The following is a 21,272-nucleotide window of genomic DNA, read 5'->3' on the forward strand; positions in this document are numbered from 1 at the left end:
TCTTCTCGCTCCCTCAAAGCCACAATTACTTTGCAGACCAGTGGATACAGTGAAAGACCGGTCAGGCATTCAAAAAAGCTTTGTGTGTTAGGGGTTAGCTAAGTTCTGCTATCTGGCACAATCAGCTGATGTTTTTGCTACAGCCACAACCACTATGGGATGAGAAGCTGCGGGGATTTATTTTTTGTGGCCACTCCTTTTACAATTTGCTGGCAAGGAAGGAAAAACACTTAAGATGTCATTCTTATGGGTCCTGGGGAGTTTTCCTGACAGAGTATTACACTTATAAGACATAATTATCTCCTAGGCAGAGACACTTTTAGCCAAGAGAGTTGTCTTGTTACTGTAAAATCTACCTCAGAGCTAACATCAGTACAGGCAGACCTGAACTCACCTGAAGTAAGATGACCATGATCCACTAGTTTTTATTGTATCAGTATAGTATGATTAAACACAGGTGTTGCTGAGATAGCTGTTCAGGTGTCACTCATTGGTTGCATAGTGTGCACTTCACTGTGTTCCCCACTCTCTTTCTGTAATGACACACTGTAGGTTTTTATTGCAGACCTCCTGTCAAGGGTTTTATGTTCGAAAGGATGGCACGACCAGCATTGTTATTCATTGCCACTTGGTAAATTAATCAAATGTAATTGAACTCTGATACTCTCATTGTCTCTGGAAGAGAGAGCCTGGGGCTGCTGATGCATCCTAATAACTCCTCTCCTCTCTTCACCTCCTCTCTTCACCTCCTTCCTCCTCTCCTATCATTAGCATATGTACATCAGCTCCTCAGTCCCAGAGCAGGAGTAGCACCTCTTACCATTCCACCCATGTCCTCCTTCCTTCCAGCAGCAAATCCACACATTAATCCCTGCCAGCCAGCTCACTGGTGCTGCTCGCTATCTGCCTTTGTAGATGGACCCCTATCCTCTTTCTGAACTCCTCGTTGCTCTTCAATGAGACACTGGGCACCCTCGACACACTCTCCAGTCCATCTTGCTCCGTAATCTTCCCCTCGACATCGATCTTGTTCAATCATTCATCTCTTCGAAAAGCAGAATACCACCTGTACCCCTCATACCCTCCCTCCCGTCCTTCACACTGCTCTGCGGTGCATTCTGCTTTTTGGATCCTGGTAGTGTGGTGGGGGTGGTGGTGGTGGTGGTAGTGGGGGTGGTGGTGGTGGTGGGGGTGGGGGTGGTGGTGGTGGTGGTGGTGGTGGTGGTGGTGGTGGTGGTGGTGGTGGTGGTGGAGGTGGAGGTGGTGGTGGTGTGGTGGTGGTGGTAGTGCACTGGGCAGAATGAGAGTTCTTCCAAGGGTGAAATCGCTGTTGATAATCTGTGGAAAGATAATACTGTCTGGTGACAGTGGACAAAATATCAGTTGGCTGTCCTCACCATTCCATCTGTACCTATCTTAGAGGAAACTGATAGAGTACAGTATCTTTGGAGGGCTTGGATACCTCATGAATAGATGTGTCTTGTGAGGAATAATGAACTTCAGTAATGCACTTCATGGTATGGATGTGGATCTCTAGTGGGGGCGATTTGGAACCATGCTGTGCTGATAAACCCTGTGATCTGTACTTTGTAAAATGGTAGGTGTTTGGGGTCATGGAAGAAGGAAGTTTGGGTTTGAATAACTTTGGGTTGACTGCTTCAAAGTTAGAGTCTTCCGACATCTGTTAGTGCTGCTTTCTTTTCCATTTTGTATTTTGACCCCTGGAGACAAGATGCAAATGTATGAAATCTCCATCTGCGCTTAAATGAGATAGTCATCAGTAAGTCGAGTCTTAATGTGATGGAACTTCACAGAAGGTCTGCATGTCTCTTTTATCTTCTTAATTCTAGATAAGATTACAAGAAGTAGCCTACTCCAGATGAGATGGGAAGGTGAATGCCAAATGTGGCTTCCAGCCTACTATAATACAGTATATTATATATATTATACTAAAATACAGTATACAGAATAATTGGATCCCATGCATACCATGTATTGTTTGGTCTAGTTCCCAGAGCTAAACATCTTTATGCCAGTGTCTGGCGGTAAAAAAAAAAAGAAAAGAATTGGTGCACAACCTACGGGCAATGGAGGAAATCAAGCAGACAAAGGACAATTCTCTCACTTGCCCTCATAATCTTTGGTGACACCCTGAGACCTATTGGAGTCAGTTACTGCAGGGCTGACCCCTCTGTTCTCCAACTTTTGTGATTTTCTGCATGAATAATAAATACCTCGCAGGCTCTCAGCTGCTCGGTCCTCCCTGACTGCTTTCATGTGCTTGTGTCTGGGCACCTCTGGGAAGACTGCAGCTAGCAGGGCTGCTGGGCTCTCACATTGTATGTTGGTTTTGCATGATATAGGTTGACATTTTACAGGCTTTCTTGTCTTCCTCCCATCAGAACCGTAGCAGGATGTCTGCGGTGGAATCATCCGGCCTTTAATGTAGGAAATGGTATTTTCACTCAAGCCCAGTTTGGTTGGTGTTGCGTGAAACAGCTTTCCTAAGAAGCTGCTATCTGTGTGCCGGTTGCCACTACATTAACAGCAACTTTTGATGAGTGATGTCAGCTGGGGGGTTTTCCCAGAATTAAATATCCTAGTTTTTAAAATATTGTTTTCATTTTGTTCCTGTCCTAGAAATGACCACAGCTTATCAGCTATACAAACTGCAAACCCACTTTCTATGTTCCTCACAATGTTATTTAAAGCTCTTTTCTAATGGAAATATGTCAACATGCCATTATTATATATATTTAAATACACCGGTTAGAATTGCAGTAGTAGAAGTAGTAATAGCAGTACTGTAGGTGTGGTAGTGAAAGTAATAGCAGTGGTAGTAATAGTATTACTGTAGTTGTTGTGGTAGTAGTAGTACTGATGGCAATAGTATTACTGTTGTAGCAGTAGTGGTAGTAATATGATCAGTACTGCAGTAATGGTAGTAGTATGATCAGTACTGCAGTAGTAGTAGTAGTAGGATCAGTACTGCAGTAGTGGTAAGTGTAGCAGCAGTAATGGTACTGTAGTAGTGGTAGTAGCAGTGTTGGTAGTTATGATTCTGTTGGTGCTATAATTCTGCACAGCACAAATAATGCTATGCTTACGTGTGGGTAGTTTTGCACTTCAAAGCATTTTCTTAAATGATATGAGGAGTCTCATTAAGCTGTATGTCTGGTTTCTGCCAGCTCCCACTGACAGGTACTAAATAGGGAGTCATCTGAGCATTTCCCATGCTGCATCCTGTTGTGATCACATTACAGACACTGGCAGGCAGTGAGGGACAACAAGCAGATAGCACTAAAAAGTCTGCCTGTGTGTGTGTCTGTTTATGTGGATGTGTGTGTGTGTGTGTCGGGGGAGGGAAGGGGTCATTACTGACTGGTCTTGTGTCAGCCAGTTCACCTGCATTTTCATCAGGCAATGACTAAACCATCTGGGGTCCTGCAACATGAGCGCTGTCTGGTCCTGGACTCACCAGCTGGTGAAATGCATACTGTACATTCAGTGGAGACAAGCCGAGACATATTTCAGTTGCAATCCTCAGACCTGTCTCGCTAAAGATAGCAGGCCCAAATCGTAAACGACTTCACATCTCTGATCGTGATACTAAATGTCACCTATCCAGTTTAGTGCACTGGGAGTCATTTGGTAAGACTGCCGAAAGTGTGGAGGACTGGTTATGCCTCGTAGTCAGCCTAGATCAGCATGTTTTCAGCTCTAATTAGACAACAATAAGAGGCCAGTTTGTTTACGACTCTCCTCATTTGACGTTAAACTGCGCTATGTTGTGGACCAAAGACATGGACGTGCTGCATTCCTCAGAGCAAAGTACAATCAGAGGAGTTTGAGGCTGGTGTAATCCCCAGTCCAATTAGCCTGATCCACTCCCCCATCAGTCCGGACTTGTAATCTTCATCTGCATGAAACAAGAGCTTCAGCAAACTTGGACTTCCCTTGAGGGACTCGAGGCAGAGTTAAGATAAAAAGAGGGGGAGGGAAAGTACTGTGGGGAATGGTGTGCGCCAGAGAAAGAGAGAAATAGAGAATAGGTCGTGTATGCGTGTGTACGTGTAACTGGCTGTGAAAGAAAGAAAGGAAGTACTGAAATTGGACTTCCCTTTAGAGTGCGAGCGGAGTTGAAAAGAGATGAGAGAAAAATATCATTCGAAAAAGACCCTGTAATAAAGGAGGGAGAGAAACAGCAAGAGTGCAAAGGGACAGTAGAGCAGCTGCAGGAATGTCTAATGTGACACATCTCTCTCAGAGACCCTAGGCCTGGCCTGTCTCAAGCTCTGAAACGGTCAGGTCAGGTTTAAAGCAGTTGTTCATCCCCTGGTTCCACAGTCAAAGCCCCGCTAGTTATTTGATGTGGGAGATGACTGAGGCATCCCAGCCAAGCCTAATGAGGAAGGCCGAGTCGACATTAACATGCAAGGCTGGGAGGCGCCCAGCATGCTCTTGTGGATCAACAGCCATTTGACATCACTTCTAAAAGGGAAATCTCTCCGGGGGTTTATGAATTGGGAAGAGAGGATCTGTATGAATAGGAACGTTAAACGCCACCGACATACTGCGAGCAAAAGAGCTAAATGGATTTAGAAAACAACAGTGTTTATCAAACAGCTTTGAAATTGCTGTAGGATTGAAAGGGATGTACTCTTCTTTGTGCACTCCACTTTTACAAGGCTCCAAGACTTTAATGTTTGGTGCGAGTCAAGCTGAGGCTTGCTGAGCAGATCACCAGGTTACTGGCTGGGCACTTGTGAGATGGGTTACACTGGCACCCATACCTCCAAGTCAGTGAGACAGCAATCTCATCTCAGATTGAGGATGGTTCCTCATGCTCAAAAATAACATCAATATACAGTTGAATAGCATTATCCGAATATCATCTTGAAATCATGTCTTGGGTGGTATTGGGATTGAAGTAGGTTCCTGTTTTATATCAAAATCCCACTGAATAATTCCTGTAAGCTCAAATGGTATAAACAAAAGCCTTACAGTATGTTGTTCCGATATTCGGTATTAGTAGTTACGCTGAACTCCCTTGGTGCTTGCATCAGTTACACCAACTTGCACTGTCTTCTGGGGACAGGCATCCCCAGCCATTAAGTCTAAAGTACCAGAATAACTATAACTCCCATCCAGGGGACTTGGCTCTCAGCTCACTAAGAGCTGATTACATCTCAAGGGTCTAACCAAAGCTATACTGTGAGGATTCTACTATTCAGGTTTCTCAATCCCACAGAATAGTAACTGATGAATTGGTCTGTATGTCTGGATAGTAAGATAGAAATAGTCAGCCATACATATTTCATACACTGTATCGGTGAGTGTGTGTATGTGTGTGTAAGTGTGTGTGTGTGTGTGTGTGGGTGTGTATGCTGACGAGTGTGCTGGTTAGTCATGATTGTTTTCAAGAGAGGAGAAGCGAAAAAGTAGTATCAATTATAACAACATGGCTGAACAGTTAACAACCATTTCAGGCACATCTGCCAGTTCCTGACAATGAAACACGACACACCACACTCCTACTGTGACTAGAAAGTGGCCACTGCTTATGAAAAATTCAGTCCGCAAATCTGTGTAATGTGCTTACCTCTCATGGGTCCCCTGAGGAAGGCTTGGCCCTGAGCAGCAGTATACGACAGCACCCACAAGGGTTACCCACTGAGAAACACAGGGGCCCTGGAGGACTAGCTCCATCTAATGCACCTCCAGCACTGTGGAGGTAATGACTATTCACACCACTGTCTGCCATTCCCTGCCTAGGGCACACACAGACTCGCGCACATACACACACTCATACAGATTCATGGGCAGTGTCGACGGGGGCCTCGGTCTTCGCAATCCCCCTCACCCAGTGTGGTGTGTGTGCGAATGTGTGTGCGTCGCTGCCAGCTATTGTAGTGCTGAAATGGGGGACTGAGCTATGTTGGTAATGAACTCTTAACTCCACTGCAGTTCTCCTGGCTGCACCTCAAGTGCTCCTGTTCTATCCCTAGTAGGCTCACGATGCATTATCCTTTCATGGGTATGAATTTTGATTGACATTTGAATCAAGCGTGCATATTTTTGTTTTATGTTGTCAGATCCCAGTCACTCTCTCTATCTCTCTCTCTCCCTCTCTCTCTTTCTCTCTCTCTCTCTCTCTCTCTCTCTCTCTCTCTCTCTCTCTCCCCCTCTCTCTCACTCTCTCTGAGATGCAGCAGCATCTAGTGGTCTCCCAAGTAAAAATGATATCATCAATTAAAGATCACTTTACGTTTCCAGAAATGTACAGTACACATTACATGTATACAGTATACGTTCAAAATGCTGAAAAATCATAATCAGTTTTTGGACGCAGGAAAGGCAGCCCTGATGTCCATAGAGGATGGCTAACAGGTGTTGAGATCAAGGGGTGTCTCTCTGACTGAGGGGTCAGTGTGTTGAAAGCGTGGGTATATCAAGGCTGGAGGGTTGTTCAGCAAGAGAGTTGTTAGGCAGCTTTTTGTCTCTCTAACCCGATTAGCACATCAAACATCAGGCCACAGTTCTCCCACTATGGTGTCTTGTAGGCACCAAGTCTTTCATGTCCTAAAAACAGCAGCTCCTCTGCCTTGTTCTCCACCCTTCTGTCGTCAGCTTTTGAGACGAGCCCTGTGATGAAAGGGCGTGCATTCTTTTTTGTGTCGTCCACTTACATCTCATCTATCGGTCACTCATCAATACTTCACACGGGTGCTTAAGAGGTTTGTATGTTTCTGTGTTGCGGTTGGGATCATCCTCCCGACCATCCTCGCGAACAGTGTCATTGGCCGTCTCAACTGAAGTAGGGAAACCACAGTCCCGCTGTAGTCGGGTATCTCAGCCTCTCAGTGTCGGATCATGACAGTTATCTCCTGGTCCTGTGCTGATAACCATCAGTTTGTTGGTCCATGGTATCACTCGGTGTTGCATATCAGTTGGAACTCCGGGAATCAAATAGATGGGACTAAGATGTGCTGTAATTCTTCCTATTTGTGCTATCGGTTATCACTTGTGTCATGATCCTAAACGGACACATCTTACTCTACAACTGGGTGATATCACAGGTTACTCTGTTTATTGGCTACATTGTGGAATATTCAAGGTCCTCAAGTCCATAACAAGGTCTAAATACCTACATTGTGCAGGTCATCAACTGTAATTTGTCAAAACATCTGGAAAAACCTTGACCTTTTTAAATTGTGTCAATTGTATCACACAGGTTGTTGACACCTTACACAGTAATGTAAACATTATGACATCCTGTGACCTAATTCATAGACCAGTGCATGTCTCTGTCTTTCTTCCCCTCGGGTCTCTGATGCAGGTCATTGACATAAAAGAGAAGCTGGAGAAGTCAAAGAAGTTTTGGTCGAACTTGCCAGATGACATTTGTAAGAAGGACAAGGTGACAGAGTCAGACGAGGACCAGTGCTGGAACAGTCATGCCAAGGCCAGGTACTATTCAATACTTCAGTGTCTACCGAAATGTGCAGTATCTGGCTTGGCATAAGGATGCAGTCTAGCATGATGAATGTTTTCTAATATAATGTATATAATCCTTTGGTTTGTGTCACAGTAGAATTGCTTGATTTCAGGAAACCAAAAGCTCATGATACTCTCAGGGTTGTGGTTAGTTAAAGTGAATCGTAGGCTGTTCAGTGTGTATATTCAGCTTGTGGTGCTGTGAAAAAAATCGAAACAAATGTCTTGATGAAGCAGAATCCGCATAGACTATTGAGCTGAGGTGGTTCCTGTGTGCTGTGACCAGAGCACAATACAAAGCCAGCATCATTGTCCCTCATCGTAACCACAGCATGGTAGCCCACAACCTCTGGCCATCTGCCTCCTGTCTCTACCACTGTGCTAGAGAGCCTGCCACCACACCACCTCACCCCATCGCTCTGGCCATCCCCGAGTCACAATATCACCAGATGGTGCAATAAAAAGATCTGTTCATTTCCTTGTTTGTGCCAACTCCTCTTCACACCACCAACCCAAATTAGGAAATTAGCTAGGTAAGTTGACTTGACTCGTAATAAAACATTGATGGGAGTGAGTGCAGACTGTGGGCGGAGTGGGATGGGAACTGTTTTTCCCGTGGTGGTTAGAAATGTCAAGCATCGTCGACCTACATTCCACATTAACTATTATCAAGGGGAACCTTTCAAATGCAATGCATGCTGCGCTGCAAGCCTGCTGGCAGAGACTGACATTTTACAATCAAAATAAAAAAGAACACCAAAAAATACACCGCATCCAATTAGTGTCAGGCATCCAGAACGATAGTGTCTGCTGCTACCTTGAGGTGCATCTCTGATGGACCTAATAGATTTAGTGGGTCTCAGTAGTAACATAGACTGATGGACGTTGCTAGCTCACATGCAATGGGGACCTGGGGACCAGATTTAATAGGCTTGTCTGGTTTGATTATACAGTACTGTTTTATGGCCACTCAGAGCAGCTCTGAGTGGTTTCTAACTCTCCACATGGCATGTCCTACAAATCACCTAACGCAGCAACTGCAGCCACCTCGACACAGCGCAGATGAACTCTTTATGATGGCTTTTGTCAAGCTGACTGGTTTCCTCAAACACCTGTTGTGTATTTGCACATTGATGTTTGTATCTAGAGGGTGGAGTCATGGTCCTGGTTTTCATGGATAATGGTGGTATCTACTCCTCTTCAGGTACTTTCCTGAGGTGGTGAAGGAGGGTCTGACCAACCAGCTGAACAATCCAGAGGTGGAGGTGGACATCACCCGGCCAGACACGCTCATCCGTCAGCAGATCATGGCCCTCCGAGTGATGACCAACAAGCTCAAGAATGCCTACAATGGCAACGACATCTACTTTCAGGACTCCAGTAAGTCTTTCACGTTATATGTGAAGTCTTCACATATTATGTTTCATGTTTATCCCTCTCCACGGCGCCGTTTGCCAATGGGTTTGGAATGAGGCCAAAATTGTTTAGCCTGAATGCCTATGGGTTTGGAATCATTTCCTCAATCTCTTCAACCACCTGATCTTAAATTCTCACATTTGGAGCCAGTTAGTGATCAGTGATGTACCATTCCCTGTTGGATGGGAAGCGGCCAATGCACAAGGCTTCCATCATCTATCAGCCTATCCTGAGCTACAGAGATCAGCTAACACAGTCTACTAAACAGTTCCATTATGTAACATGTTGGCGACTGGCAGACACTGTGGCAGTGTCACACACTGTCTAGACCCACAGTTCCATCACCAGCGCCACTCTGTTCCGCTCTTCTGTCAGAGAAATAAGATCTTAGCTGTCACCCCGAAATCCTTGGCAACCCAGCCTCCTCCTGTCACGAAGGACCCTGCCGTGAGTCAGCAAAGCAAGAACGACATCATTAGGAGACCGAATAGCAACAACGTAGCTGTGACAACATGGAGGATGACAGGAACCAGACCACGGTTTCAGAAGACGTACATCTCCAAAGAGCTGCACTGACTGTGGCTGATGTTCAGTGTGGTTCTGAAGACCCCCTGTTGATCGTGTGTGACGTCCACTGAAAATGAGTTTAGCCCCGACCTGAACTACAGTCATGCTGTCACGAAAGATGTGTGAGTGGAGAAAGGTTTGCGATGCTTGGAGGTTACCTCAAGATCATGACTGCGTGTAAGAGAGTGATTGTGTCAGGGCGTCCCACGCCTAAGCGCGCGCGCGTGTGTGTTTCGCATCACCAGTCATCGCCACCGTGGCATCTGTCTGTGTCTCTGCAGGTGACGAGGGCAGTGGCTCGGGCAGTGGGAGCGGGTGCACGGACGGCTGCACAACAGAGTTTGTCTTCGTGGGCACGGAGGCGCCCGTGGTGGGGGCAGACAGGAGTGATGAACGAGCCGCAGCAGCGGGCAGAGGACAGACCCACGGACCGTCCCTGCTGCTTCTAGCAGCTTCCCTCGCCCTCATACTGCTGGCATGGCACAGGCAATGGAGATAATACTGTACCTGCATGTGGCCATCAGGGACCTGCTGTCTCCTAAACACGTAGGACATTAAGTTCTCCTGTTGTGAGAGTTTCCTAACCGGACAGGACTATTACTGTAGAACCTTTGGAAGACCCAACGAGAACTGAGGCGGTGGAATCGAGAGGGAGCGCAGTGCTGCATCCTTGCTTGTCCCCCAAAGAATGCTTGGTGCCGTCAGTAAAGCAAACTTTCACTTCTCTCAGAAAAAAAAATCTAATAGGCTTTCGTCTCCTTTCCAGAATTCTCCTGAACCATGCTTTTCCCTTTTGAGAACGTGGAGTACGTTGAAGGTGTTTTAACAGATTTAAGAATAAGTGAGAATACATAAACATTTCCTTTCAACCCCAGGCAAATGAAACCCCAAAAAGTAAACATTCTAAGAATCATTTTGTTTCCCAAAATCCTCCTACATAACAAAAAGATTATGTTTCACTGTGAGCATGCATGGCAAGGTCATAAGTGTGAACTGAGAGATAGCTTATTTCAGATGTTGTTTGCCTGCAAGCTTTTCAGTACCTGGATTATGGTGCAAGCAGTCTGGTGCAGGGCTACGATTATGTTGGTTTTGGCATGAGGAAGCAGTATTTTTCTCACAGACTCTCTCTAATTGCACATCTGATACACTCTAATGAAGTACCAATGTCTTACTAAAATAACTAATTTTGCACAGATTTTTAGTTGGTTCCAGTTGTTAAAAAACAGCAGGCAACACCAATCCCATAGAGAGAAGAGAACTATTTATATTTCCAGATCATTTACATGTAAATGTTTTGTACCTGTAACCAATTATCTATTTCCTGAGAGGTATTGTATGGTATTATATAATTTTGCTAATGGCCTTTTTGTTCCTTTCAAGTGTGAGTGTTTTTGGTCGAACATGTTCATGTATGATTATAAAGGTGAAAAAAACATTTATCACAATTAAGGCGTGGTTTTATAATTGCAGACAATTTACACAATGTTTGACATATGCATCTCAGCGATCATCTCTCAGCTCATATTTGAGAGAACAGTTCAATCCTGTGCAATGTTGTTTCTATGGTCTTAGTCTAATTGGAGTTGGAGAGATTGATCATAAACTGCAGTAGGTACAAACCAAGAGTGTAAAATCAAGAATACATTACATTTTTATTACGTTCATTTTTTTTATATCATAAGCTTGACTTGATGCTTGATCTTTTGGCTAAAGTTCAGTATATATGTTCACATGGGGCATTTGTTAACCTTTTAACCTTCAAGCATTCTTTTCCACACTTTACTCTTTGTTTTACAGATACATAAAGCCTACCGTACTGCAGAATTCGCTAATATACCTTGCTTGATTTGTACAAAAGAATACACAAAATGTGTGTCTAACTATGTTAGATGGAACTGCCAAGTGTAAGCAGTGTATTTGCTCAAGAAAATCTCTTGCGAAGTTTACAAATCATTGAGCTTGCCCTTTCAAAAATGAATAGTTTGTGACAAATTTGCTGTAAATTACTATATGTGGAGCTTTTGAGGCAAACAACTATGTCACTTCCACAACTTTGCTGGTGTTCACCAGCATTGTAGCGGTCGAAGTGTCTTTTTTTACTAATTAACACTTCCCACAAGTGTTTACCAGATATTCACCCGAATAGTTTGACTAGATTTAAGCACCTGAAGTTCACTACACAATTTATTTGCATATGATATTCTGCAAATGTGCTGCAACCAGTTTGCCATAAACCTATTTTTGGTAAGGATCTCGCTTACCCTTACCTCACCTTCATTTGCCGAAGGGCAACTAGAATGTATCAGTTGCACTTTTGAATACGTGGATCAAAGCCTAACCCTATTAAATTTGAGGTTAATATTGTTCTCAAACCAAGTGAACCAAGTTGATTATCAGTGCCCAAAATTGAGAAAATAATATTGAGGTAGATTACAGCTAAGTTTTAGTATTGATTGAGAGGATTAGGGTTAGGGTTAATCATTAAGCCTTAATGAAAACACAATTTCATTTGTGGAAATCATTTTTGTATGTCTTTAAAAGTATGATCAAAAACTGTATCTTAACTGGATAATCATTCTGAAAACTATCCTAAAAGACAATACCAGGTTATTCTAAAGGAGTTTTAAACTATTCAGTGTGGGCAGTCAGTAACCATTGGTAATGTTGGCTTCAATAGAAAGACAAGAGAGATTTCAGGATGCTTTCCGATGATAGCATTCTCATGCCTGGGCACTCCTTCCCTTTCAGCTCGACTCACAGACTACTGTGGCGTCTTTAGAAATCAGAAACTCAGGAGGCAGGGAAATCCGCTGCAGAAAAGGTTGAATGCGCCCGTGAGAGCCTTTCCACCGAACTGTGAGAGCAGCCACTGTGAAGAAGAGAGTCTTGAATTTCGTGAATTTCTGAAGAGGGACAGTAGAGGAGGTGGCTTCTCTTCTTCAAATGACAAAACAGAAACTGAATAAAAAAAAGAAGTCTTATCTTGTTTGGTGGGTCTTGTGTCCCTAAAGGGCTTTATCACCACAAATATCACAAAGGTCCTCTTAGTTGGAGAACCAGGGTTTTTTTTCTTAACCCTCGACAACCTCTGCCTTTCCTCCCTTTCCCAACAGGCCTTGGCTATTGAGGTCAGAGACATTTTCCATCTGAATTGTCACTTTTGAAACTTGCTCTATGGCTGTTTTCATTGTTTTTGCTTTTTATTTTTGTCTGAATGTACTGTATGGCTTTGCATCTCTTAAAATTAATAGATTCATAAGATTGGAATCCATTGGAGAGGTGATGGCCCGATACTATGACTTTGCTTCAACAAATGGTTCTTAAAGAAATGTGTCATGCAAAGTCATTTTTTCCTTTTAAGTTCCAGATCTTTTGCTGCACTTTTATTATACTGTTTCTTCCACAAAGAAATGTTCAGTCTTGTTAAGAAGAAAGCCATGTCATGTGCATTCTGATTTGGCCCAACATTTTAAACAAAGTGAGGAGCACATGTAGGAATTGCCAGAGCATGCTGTTATCAGCTGATCAGGATGAAATTGATGATCGACAAGCAGACATGCCTTACCATTTTTTTAAGGACTAAAATGGATTGCATATTTGGGTTTTGTTACTCGTTGTTCTATACAAAAAAAATGAAGGGTGCAAATAAACATTTTATTAGAAACATAGCTGACTACTGGTGAATTAATCTGTCTAAGCCACACAGGGGTTGATAGAAATTGCCAGTCCAGTTTATAACCCCATTGTATACAGGTCTCTGAAATATACAGTACAACACAAAAGTCTCTGAAAAGTTTAAATTATACTTATTTTGAGCGCCAAAAAGTTGTTTTTTCTTTTGGTACTAAGTTATGGGGAGAATATTATACATATTAATTATCAAGTTGGTTGCAGGTGATTGTTTTACTTCAATAAAAAAAGGTGATAGGAGACTTAATTATGACTTGAGGCCAGTCAGCAAGAGTATGCATGAACCCGCAGCTCCAATACTCCAATAATAATACATAGGCATTTTCTACCAGAATTATGAATTATTAGTATTAATTATTAATTCCAGAATCTCTAGAATGCATTGTTAAATAATTCCCACAACTTCTGTCTTATTTTAAAACCTTACTGGTGGTATTTGAAAGTCCTATTTCAATTTGGTTCATTCTCTAATAGAACCAGTCTTTTTTTAGAGTTGGCCGTAATTACATGCTAAGCAGAACTTTTAGATGAGTTTTCCTTTTATCTTTCAGCACCCTCTCTGCCCTTCACAGAAATGTGTACTGTATGCATAAACAGCTTTTGTAGTGTGCTGTAAAAAGGTCCAGTGAACACATACAGTAATAAAAGAACCATGTTTTGAGTACAGTGTACACTACAGTCTCAAGATGCCCTACGGATCTTATGTCCTGTTGAATAGTGTTACACTGTTGAAAGAGTACCTTATAGAACAGATATATTTTTCATACAAGTTGGATCTGCGGCGCCTGTACTCTAGCCTGCACACACACGTGCATCAATTGAATAATTCTTAAATGACAACTTCAATGGGGACATAACACGAAACTGCCTTATAGCTGAACTCGAATTATTCATAACAAATCAAAAAACATTCTGTACAATTATTTATGTGTTTCAATAATGGAGGAAGTAAAATGTGAAAGGGTGGGGGGGGCGTCCTAGCTATAGAGCCAGAGGATCTCTGTGGCTCTGTGAAGTACACTTGTCAGGCCTATTACTGGACCGATTACTAGTGATTGGTCCAGAGCAATATGTTATTTTTACACAGCATAAAGGAAACACTGTTGTGTACTGTTAGTGGTCACATTCTGACAGACTCATAAAGAGTATCTTAAACATTTAAAGATTCCTTTTGTTGAAATACAGAAGTATCTTTCCAAACCTGATGAAGTGCAACAATTGTACATGCTTGACCATATTTTTTAAATGTCCTTCATTGTTCTTCAAACAGTTTTAACATTGAATATAGGATAATATTAATATTAAGGTCACAGGACGTTGCATAGAGAGTTCTCATTTCAAGCCTAATTGTAATTGCTTTATGGCTCACAACTAATAGGGTGAGGGCATTGGAGACAGAGAAAATCCCTTGAAAATAAGGACTTGATACAAAATTAAATCTCAGTTTTCAATTTCCACTCCCATAAGAGTTTCTAAATTAAATGGGTTTGAAAACCCTATAGTGTCTAATGAAAGACGTAAATAAGTTAATAATTGAATTTCAAGTATTACGTTTCCCTTTGGGAGAAGTTCTACATTAATTTGACCTTCTTTTTTTGGCCCAGGTACAACAACGTCAAAACAACGTGATTAGCCCTTGAAATGTATTAGAGACTAATTGTCTTACTTAAAGCACAAAGTCATGGCTTTCCTTTTAAAACCTCTCTGAAAACGTATCCTCGCCCTGCTCCCAATAACAAGCTTTTTCTCTTTATCTTTCTCTAAGAATAAAAGACACAGTTACATCTGTCCTGGATGGAAGGGAGATTACCCTTCCTGATCTTTCTAAAGACAAGTATAGCGCAGTGCAGAATTCCCCCTGAGGGCTGCAGCGGAATACTGAGAGATTCCAAATTAGCATGCTCCCTCGGTGAGAGGAGAAGGAGTCAGGTTTATCCTGACTGTGACCCATCACCTGACTTTGACCTGCTGAGTGCTACGGTGACAGAACAATTAGGATGTCATGGTATTTTATTTGAATTGGACTCAATCAGGGTTAAATAATAGCTAACATCAGCTAATGCTACACAAGTAACTTATTTTTCCCACTCTGCAGTCTCAATCAAAAGAAAATGAGTGACACAGAAATCTGACAACAGGCCTTGATGTACCCTCTTACCCCAAAAATGAAACTGATCTATTAAAAGAAGTCCAACTGAAAGACAAATTTGTGAAACCTTCATATCCAAGATACTGATTATCTGTTCAATTTTGAACATACAGTACATACACCCACACAGAGACATAGCCATGCTTATGAGAATAATTCTCTCCTGTATTAACTCACTACTCTTGTTGACCGTGGACCCTTTGGATTGGGATTTGATAGGGTAGAAAGCAATACATCGAGTTCAGCTCAATGCTCTGAAGGCTCACTCAAAACAAGAGGTATAGTGCATGAACGAACAGTGTTCAAACAGTATTCGTTCATTCGCCTCCAAAACACTATTGTACCATTATTATGTTGCCCCAAGAACCAGCCAATCTTGTGTGTTATGGGGTTTTAAGTTCAACACTCAGGCTATACAGTACCATAGCAGCCATCTCCTGAGGTTTCAAGCGTGTCTGTCTAGATTTGACAAAGCCACTTCATCTGGAAACCATGGCAACGTCTCACAGGCAGAGAAGGAAAGCATCAGATGTTCCACACGGAAGGCTGGCAGTACGGGAGACTTCTATGGAATTCTAGCTCCCATTTCGCTTCCAGTGAAGCGGGGAGAACGCACAATTCCAACTCTGAAACCCTTCTTTCTCACACGTCTCTAGAGGAGCTGAAGAGGGGGGGGGGGGATTAAAGTATATCCTTCACTTTGAAAAGAGGATGGAGAAGCATGGCTGTGATGCAGGGTAAAGCTTAGATACAGTAGAAACTCAGGTGGAGAAGAGCAGACGCAAAGACTCAGTTAGTGTCTGTGTATGAACAGCCCTGTGCGGTTGCCTTTGCCTCGTCGCTGGAAGCAAAACTGGGTATATTAAAGCAATCAGCTCAGTTGGGGGGTGTGGGACAAAAAAGGACAAATCAACATCTCTGAAATTAATATAGGCGCTATTCAATTGGGGACGCCATCATAGAAAAATATAACAGCTTCTCTACTGAACGATGGGTGGATAAGTCCTAGCACTGTCATTAATAAATGCCAGGTACTTAACCTTGCTCTCCTGGACAGCATCCAGCCTGGCTCAACACCAGCTACAGGGCCAAGGAACCTCTTGCTTTAGGCTTTAGGGCAAACCGATTTAAAGGCTCTTTTGTCACTTTGAATGCCCTCCAACGCATTGTTGGCTGCATCTTTTATCATTTCTCTATGCAGACGACTAGAATTTAAGTGTCACAGTCAAACCTTGGTTTGCAAAGATCTATTTTGTTGTAACTCTAAAAGAGTAACTCTACAAGAGTAACACTTGAAGAATCATGAAAAAGAAATGGTGACTGTGCCAGAGTGAGGAAGGGGAAGGGTAGCTGTTGTTCGCTTTTCAGTCAAGCTTGCTGCCCTATTTCCCAAAACGAGTCACTATTTCACTACATTGAACTCATGATTGCATTTTGTGCAGTGAATCAGACAGACACAGTTCGACACACATTAGCCTGTGCTACAGTCATTGAGATGATCGAAAGGGAAGATGAATCCAGAGTATTGTAAGACCATGTAATTAATTCATGTATGCAAACCAGTACTTCTTGATAGCACTCAGCAGTATTCATCTCCACAGGAGATCCCTGGAGCTTCAGAGCTAAAAAGAGCACCAATGTCATGGTTTAGACTATCCTAAGATTCACTTCAGGTAAAATGAACAATGTCTTTGACTGAGAATAAGACATTTGCATTGTGAGTGGACATTCAGGCAGGGAAGCAATGTCTATTTACATGATGACTTTAATTTATCAAAACAACTGTCCATTAATGGTATTCTTGACCAAACCCAACCTGAAAGACTTGAACAATGTATTCTCTCATTTCAAAGAAATGTCAATCTGTCAATTCTTGACGGTCTGAGTCAAAGACATTTATAGTACTCTCTGTTGTTCTCTTAAGAAGAAACACGTATGCATTAGGGTCAGATTATCAAAATGATGAAGTAACTGCTATTTCAAATTTAATTTAATTGAGAGATTCAAGCCTACACCGGTCTGAAGGGAACCTGAAACAGGTAGGCAAGAAATGAGTTCTGCCACACCTGCAACTCCACAAACGATAGCTTCGCATCCAGACATAAGAAGAAAAAAAAGAAGAGGATTGAGTGTGAAAGACGATAATCGACTCCTGGGGAAAGTAATCTGTCTCTGAGGAAGCGAGAGAGGGAGGGAAGGATGGAGGCATGTGAGGAAAAAAAAGAACTTACACCCCCTCATTCCCTTCCTCCTTTTCCCTTTCTTAAATCCCCCACGTTAAGATGTCTCAATTAAAAGAACTCCAGGCAGGTGTGACGTTAGTGATAGGTGTGGGATGGGCTCCACCAGTGCCATGTCAAGCACTCTGCTTACAGTATGAACAGAAAAGAATAACTGAACAGCTTTTAGAAAGGGGAATAATTGACATTTCATTTCATTTCATTTTACACAAGCATATAAGAACATGGATTTTTTTTTAAATACTTTCAAAAGCTGTATTTAAAAGGTAATGGGGGTGATAAGAGTTAAGAGAGTAAGAGATACATGGTACCCCAAATAATATTAGGGAGACAAAGAAAACGTTCCAATCCTGTAATAAACAGGATGCACATTTTACTGTACTAAATGTATATGTCAAAGAATGCAATATATTAATAAATGAAATCCAATAAAATTATTATTTTTTACTTTTGTACATCATAAAAAGGTACATTTTCATTAACTTTGAGACATTGGGACGGATGTAATTTGTGGCAGTGACATTAGCTTTTTTTTTTATAGTTCAGTATAAAGTTGTTAGCTTAAAAATGTCATTATGTCAGAAATTAACCAGTATTTGACAGTTATCGTCTCTCCTCTATATTAGAGTCAATGTGTAAGCTCTGTTATACAGACACATTGCATACAAGTTTAGACAAGTTTTCTTTGATTTCTGTTCCAGTCTTGTGTTGCACTCGTCCTCCATTCCATAAGAGTCCAAAGTTCATCACTTTGCTCTGTCAAATGCATCACCCTGACCTTTCATTCTGGGAACTATATGGAGAAAAAATTGTCTCGAGAGGGTCACACAACTTGTCTGCCTCTATTACAAGGACAGCAGTGTCAGTAAAGAAGTTAAGATCAGGGCCAAGAGGACTCCTGTTGCTGTCATCCTCCTGTGTGAGCTGGAAGCAGAGCTGGACTCAGTCTCGAGGTCCTCTCCCTGGGGGCGGGAGCGTCGGTGGTCGTTGACTACGTCTGGAGACACTGAGGGGAGAGGAAACACAAACATTGGCCATCAGAATGAAGCTCATCAGAAAATTGTGTTTCCAGTTTATCAAGAAAAGTTTCACAGGGCATGATGGCATCTTCAGCAGCATGGCAGACTTCATTCGCTCTCAGTTACTGAATTCCTTTCAGCAAATGCCATGTTCCATATTTGTCCTCAGCTGTTCCATACTGTAGCTGTGCCTTAGCAGGAGGTGTCCTGATTATCGACATCTTCTCCCCGGGGCGGAGGTCCACGCAGGAGCCCCTGTCAGAGGATCCGAGCACGGCCTGAAATTAACAGGCTATTGATTGGGTGCAGAGCAGTCCCCGGGACGGTCATTTGAAGGCACACACAGATAGTCTGACAGCCCGGTGTTCCCTACTCAGGATATGGATCTTTCACCACCACCAGTGTAGTCCATCCCCCTCTATTCTAAAGCTTCTAATGAACTGGCCAGCTTGAAAATAGAACCCTGGTAAATACACTGCAAGGCTATGAGATCTCTAATTAGCTTTTTGTTAAACCACGTTGTGATTTTCCATGCCCACAGAGGACAGAAAAGCTTGTCATACCACGCCGCGTATCTGCATTACATCTGTGTCACACGACATACCCTAGCTGTATTTTTCAGACGTGTATGGCTCGTACTGCACACTTCATCGAGGGTTATCATGCCGAAGTTGTTGTGCAGCAGGCCAACGCGTGTGCATTCTGAAGTGACGGTGGCCATTAGGTTGTGTAGAGAGACTACCAGTCTGACTGCAGGCCTCCAGGGAGGTGTGTCAGGGCCTATTAGAAGAAGAGGACAGGATTGTTGATGACCTGTGTTCCCCGCAAACCACTCCTCCCTTCACTTTGTTTACCTCTCTCTCTCTCCATCTCAATCTCCATGTCTAGCAAGTCAAGCCACTAAAGAATACGAAGATTAGCAGTTTGATATCTGTGCAAACAACTAATGATTAGAGCAATCATGTGACGGTATACATCAGAGTGCAAGAAAAGGAAATGTTTTCTTGTAATAAATATGGATAATTGCAAACATCAGCCTATCATTATCTATGAGATAGTTCGTTCACATTAACAGTTTCTGTGCAACCCCCATGGTTACAGTTAATATAACTCTGTTTGTGGGAACTGGTCTGAAAAATATAGCATACATCTGAGTAAATCCTTTCTAGTAGTGTGCTACACGACAACGAGGCATCCGCACTAGGATGTCAGAATAAGTTAGCAGGCCAAAGACAGAGATGTTCTGTACAGTAGGCCTCGAGATGTGGTCCACACCTGATGTGAAATCAATAGCAGTTGTACCCTGACAAGTCTAGGTGGAACTTTGATCAATACCCCACCGAACCGCAGCGGGAAAATAACCTCCGCTAGTTACAATGGCGGTGGGTTTGTGCTTCGTGCCAAACAGATACAGAGGAAAGAACAATGTGTTTGTGGAGTTGATAATCATTTACTCTGTGGGACAAACAAGGACAAAGACTAACTTCTGAAGCAAATTTGGAGCAAACTTTGGGTGTGGAAATGCATGCAGTGTAAAGATTCAGCCACATAATCTTTGAAAGAAAACACGCAGAAAAAGCAATATTGTCCATTTAAACTGTTGCCCATTCAACCTACTCCTTGAAGAGAAACAAATTACAAAGTTATAGTAAGTTGTTTAAACAAACTTAAAAGCCAGTCTGTGTTGCACATCCCTCTGTTTGCTTGTAGTTGATCTGAAAGGCCTTAAGACAAGCCCACATAAGGACAGCACATCCTATTAGGTGAAAGTAAGTTGATAAACAAGTGTATCTCAGTTCTTTCAGACTGTTCTTGCTTAATTGCCAAATGCTTGGTCTGGAATGATAAGTAAGTAAATGAGGAATGCCTCTGGCCACGGCTTTAAGAACTCAAAGGGAAGTAGCACAAGGGACACACATTGAAAATCAACAGGGTCAGCTTGATACATGAATGCATTCAATGTATCAAGCTGCATTCAACATTGTTGCTTGAATAGAAACCATTCTATTCAAACACAGATTAACCCATGTTTACTGCTTATTTGAACCAATCACCACTCACATGAATACTTATCAAGAGGCATAGCCAACTAAATGCCAAACAGCTAGACTCTAATGACTACTCTTGAACATCAGTATCTTAATGCATTATAGTTCAGAAGTACCTAGTACATGGACTTCACATGTGAACTTTGATGTCATTATGAAATACTATATTCAAAACTATATCCAGGCTGAAAGTTTAATCTTTGAAATAGTCTTAAATGTATCTTCACCATTCCTTACAGTATAACCGTATAACTCGGAAGGATGTGTTTGCATTGATCTTGTGAAGCTCTGGAACCTGAGACAAATGCCTCTCTATTGTACAGTACTGAGATGACAACACACATTCAAATCAAACTATACTCATTATCTGTGACAGTATAAAAAAAGTAAAAGAAAACAAAGCAGGTCTCAGTGGACTACCTTCATCAACAGGCACTAATGTGTACAAAACGATGATCTAGGAAGAGGAATTAAAAGTGATTTATCAGAGGAGTGTCTGGCATTGCATCTCAGAGTGAGATGCTTGTTTGTTCAGAGCTGTTGTGTCTAGAGAAGTAGCTAGATCAAGCGGAGGGAGAACTTCATAGCACAGCTGTCTGGGACCTCCTGAGAAGAAAGCTGTCTGTCTGTTTGGCTGGTTGTC

At 42.4% G+C, this 21,272-nt stretch overlaps 2 protein-coding genes across 2 annotated transcripts in view; one reads left to right on the forward strand and one right to left on the reverse strand.

Annotated features, from left to right (window-relative positions):
• LOC146260961 (glypican-6-like) overlaps nucleotides 1-10,928 on the forward strand; it is a 74,037-nt gene extending 63,109 nt beyond the window's left edge. The window contains exons 7-9 of the mRNA XM_084668146.1: nucleotides 7,340-7,470; nucleotides 8,702-8,877; nucleotides 9,762-10,928. Of these exons, the coding sequence (XP_084524272.1) occupies nucleotides 7,340-7,470; nucleotides 8,702-8,877; nucleotides 9,762-9,979 (525 nt within the window). The 3' untranslated portion in view covers nucleotides 9,980-10,928. The remainder of the gene's footprint in view (nucleotides 1-7,339; nucleotides 7,471-8,701; nucleotides 8,878-9,761) is intronic.
• Nucleotides 10,929-17,115: 6,187 nt separating this feature from the next.
• The window catches only part of gpc5a (glypican 5a), a 72,548-nt gene continuing 68,391 nt past the window's right edge, over nucleotides 17,116-21,272 (reverse strand). The window contains exon 9 of the mRNA XM_084668078.1: nucleotides 17,116-18,568. Within this exon, the coding sequence (XP_084524204.1) occupies nucleotides 18,408-18,568 (161 nt within the window). The 3' untranslated portion in view covers nucleotides 17,116-18,407. The remainder of the gene's footprint in view (nucleotides 18,569-21,272) is intronic.

This window comes from Hypomesus nipponensis, chromosome 12, assembly GCF_054491055.1.
Source record: "Hypomesus nipponensis isolate SF chromosome 12, ASM5449105v1, whole genome shotgun sequence".
NCBI lineage: Eukaryota > Metazoa > Chordata > Actinopteri > Osmeriformes > Osmeridae > Hypomesus > Hypomesus nipponensis.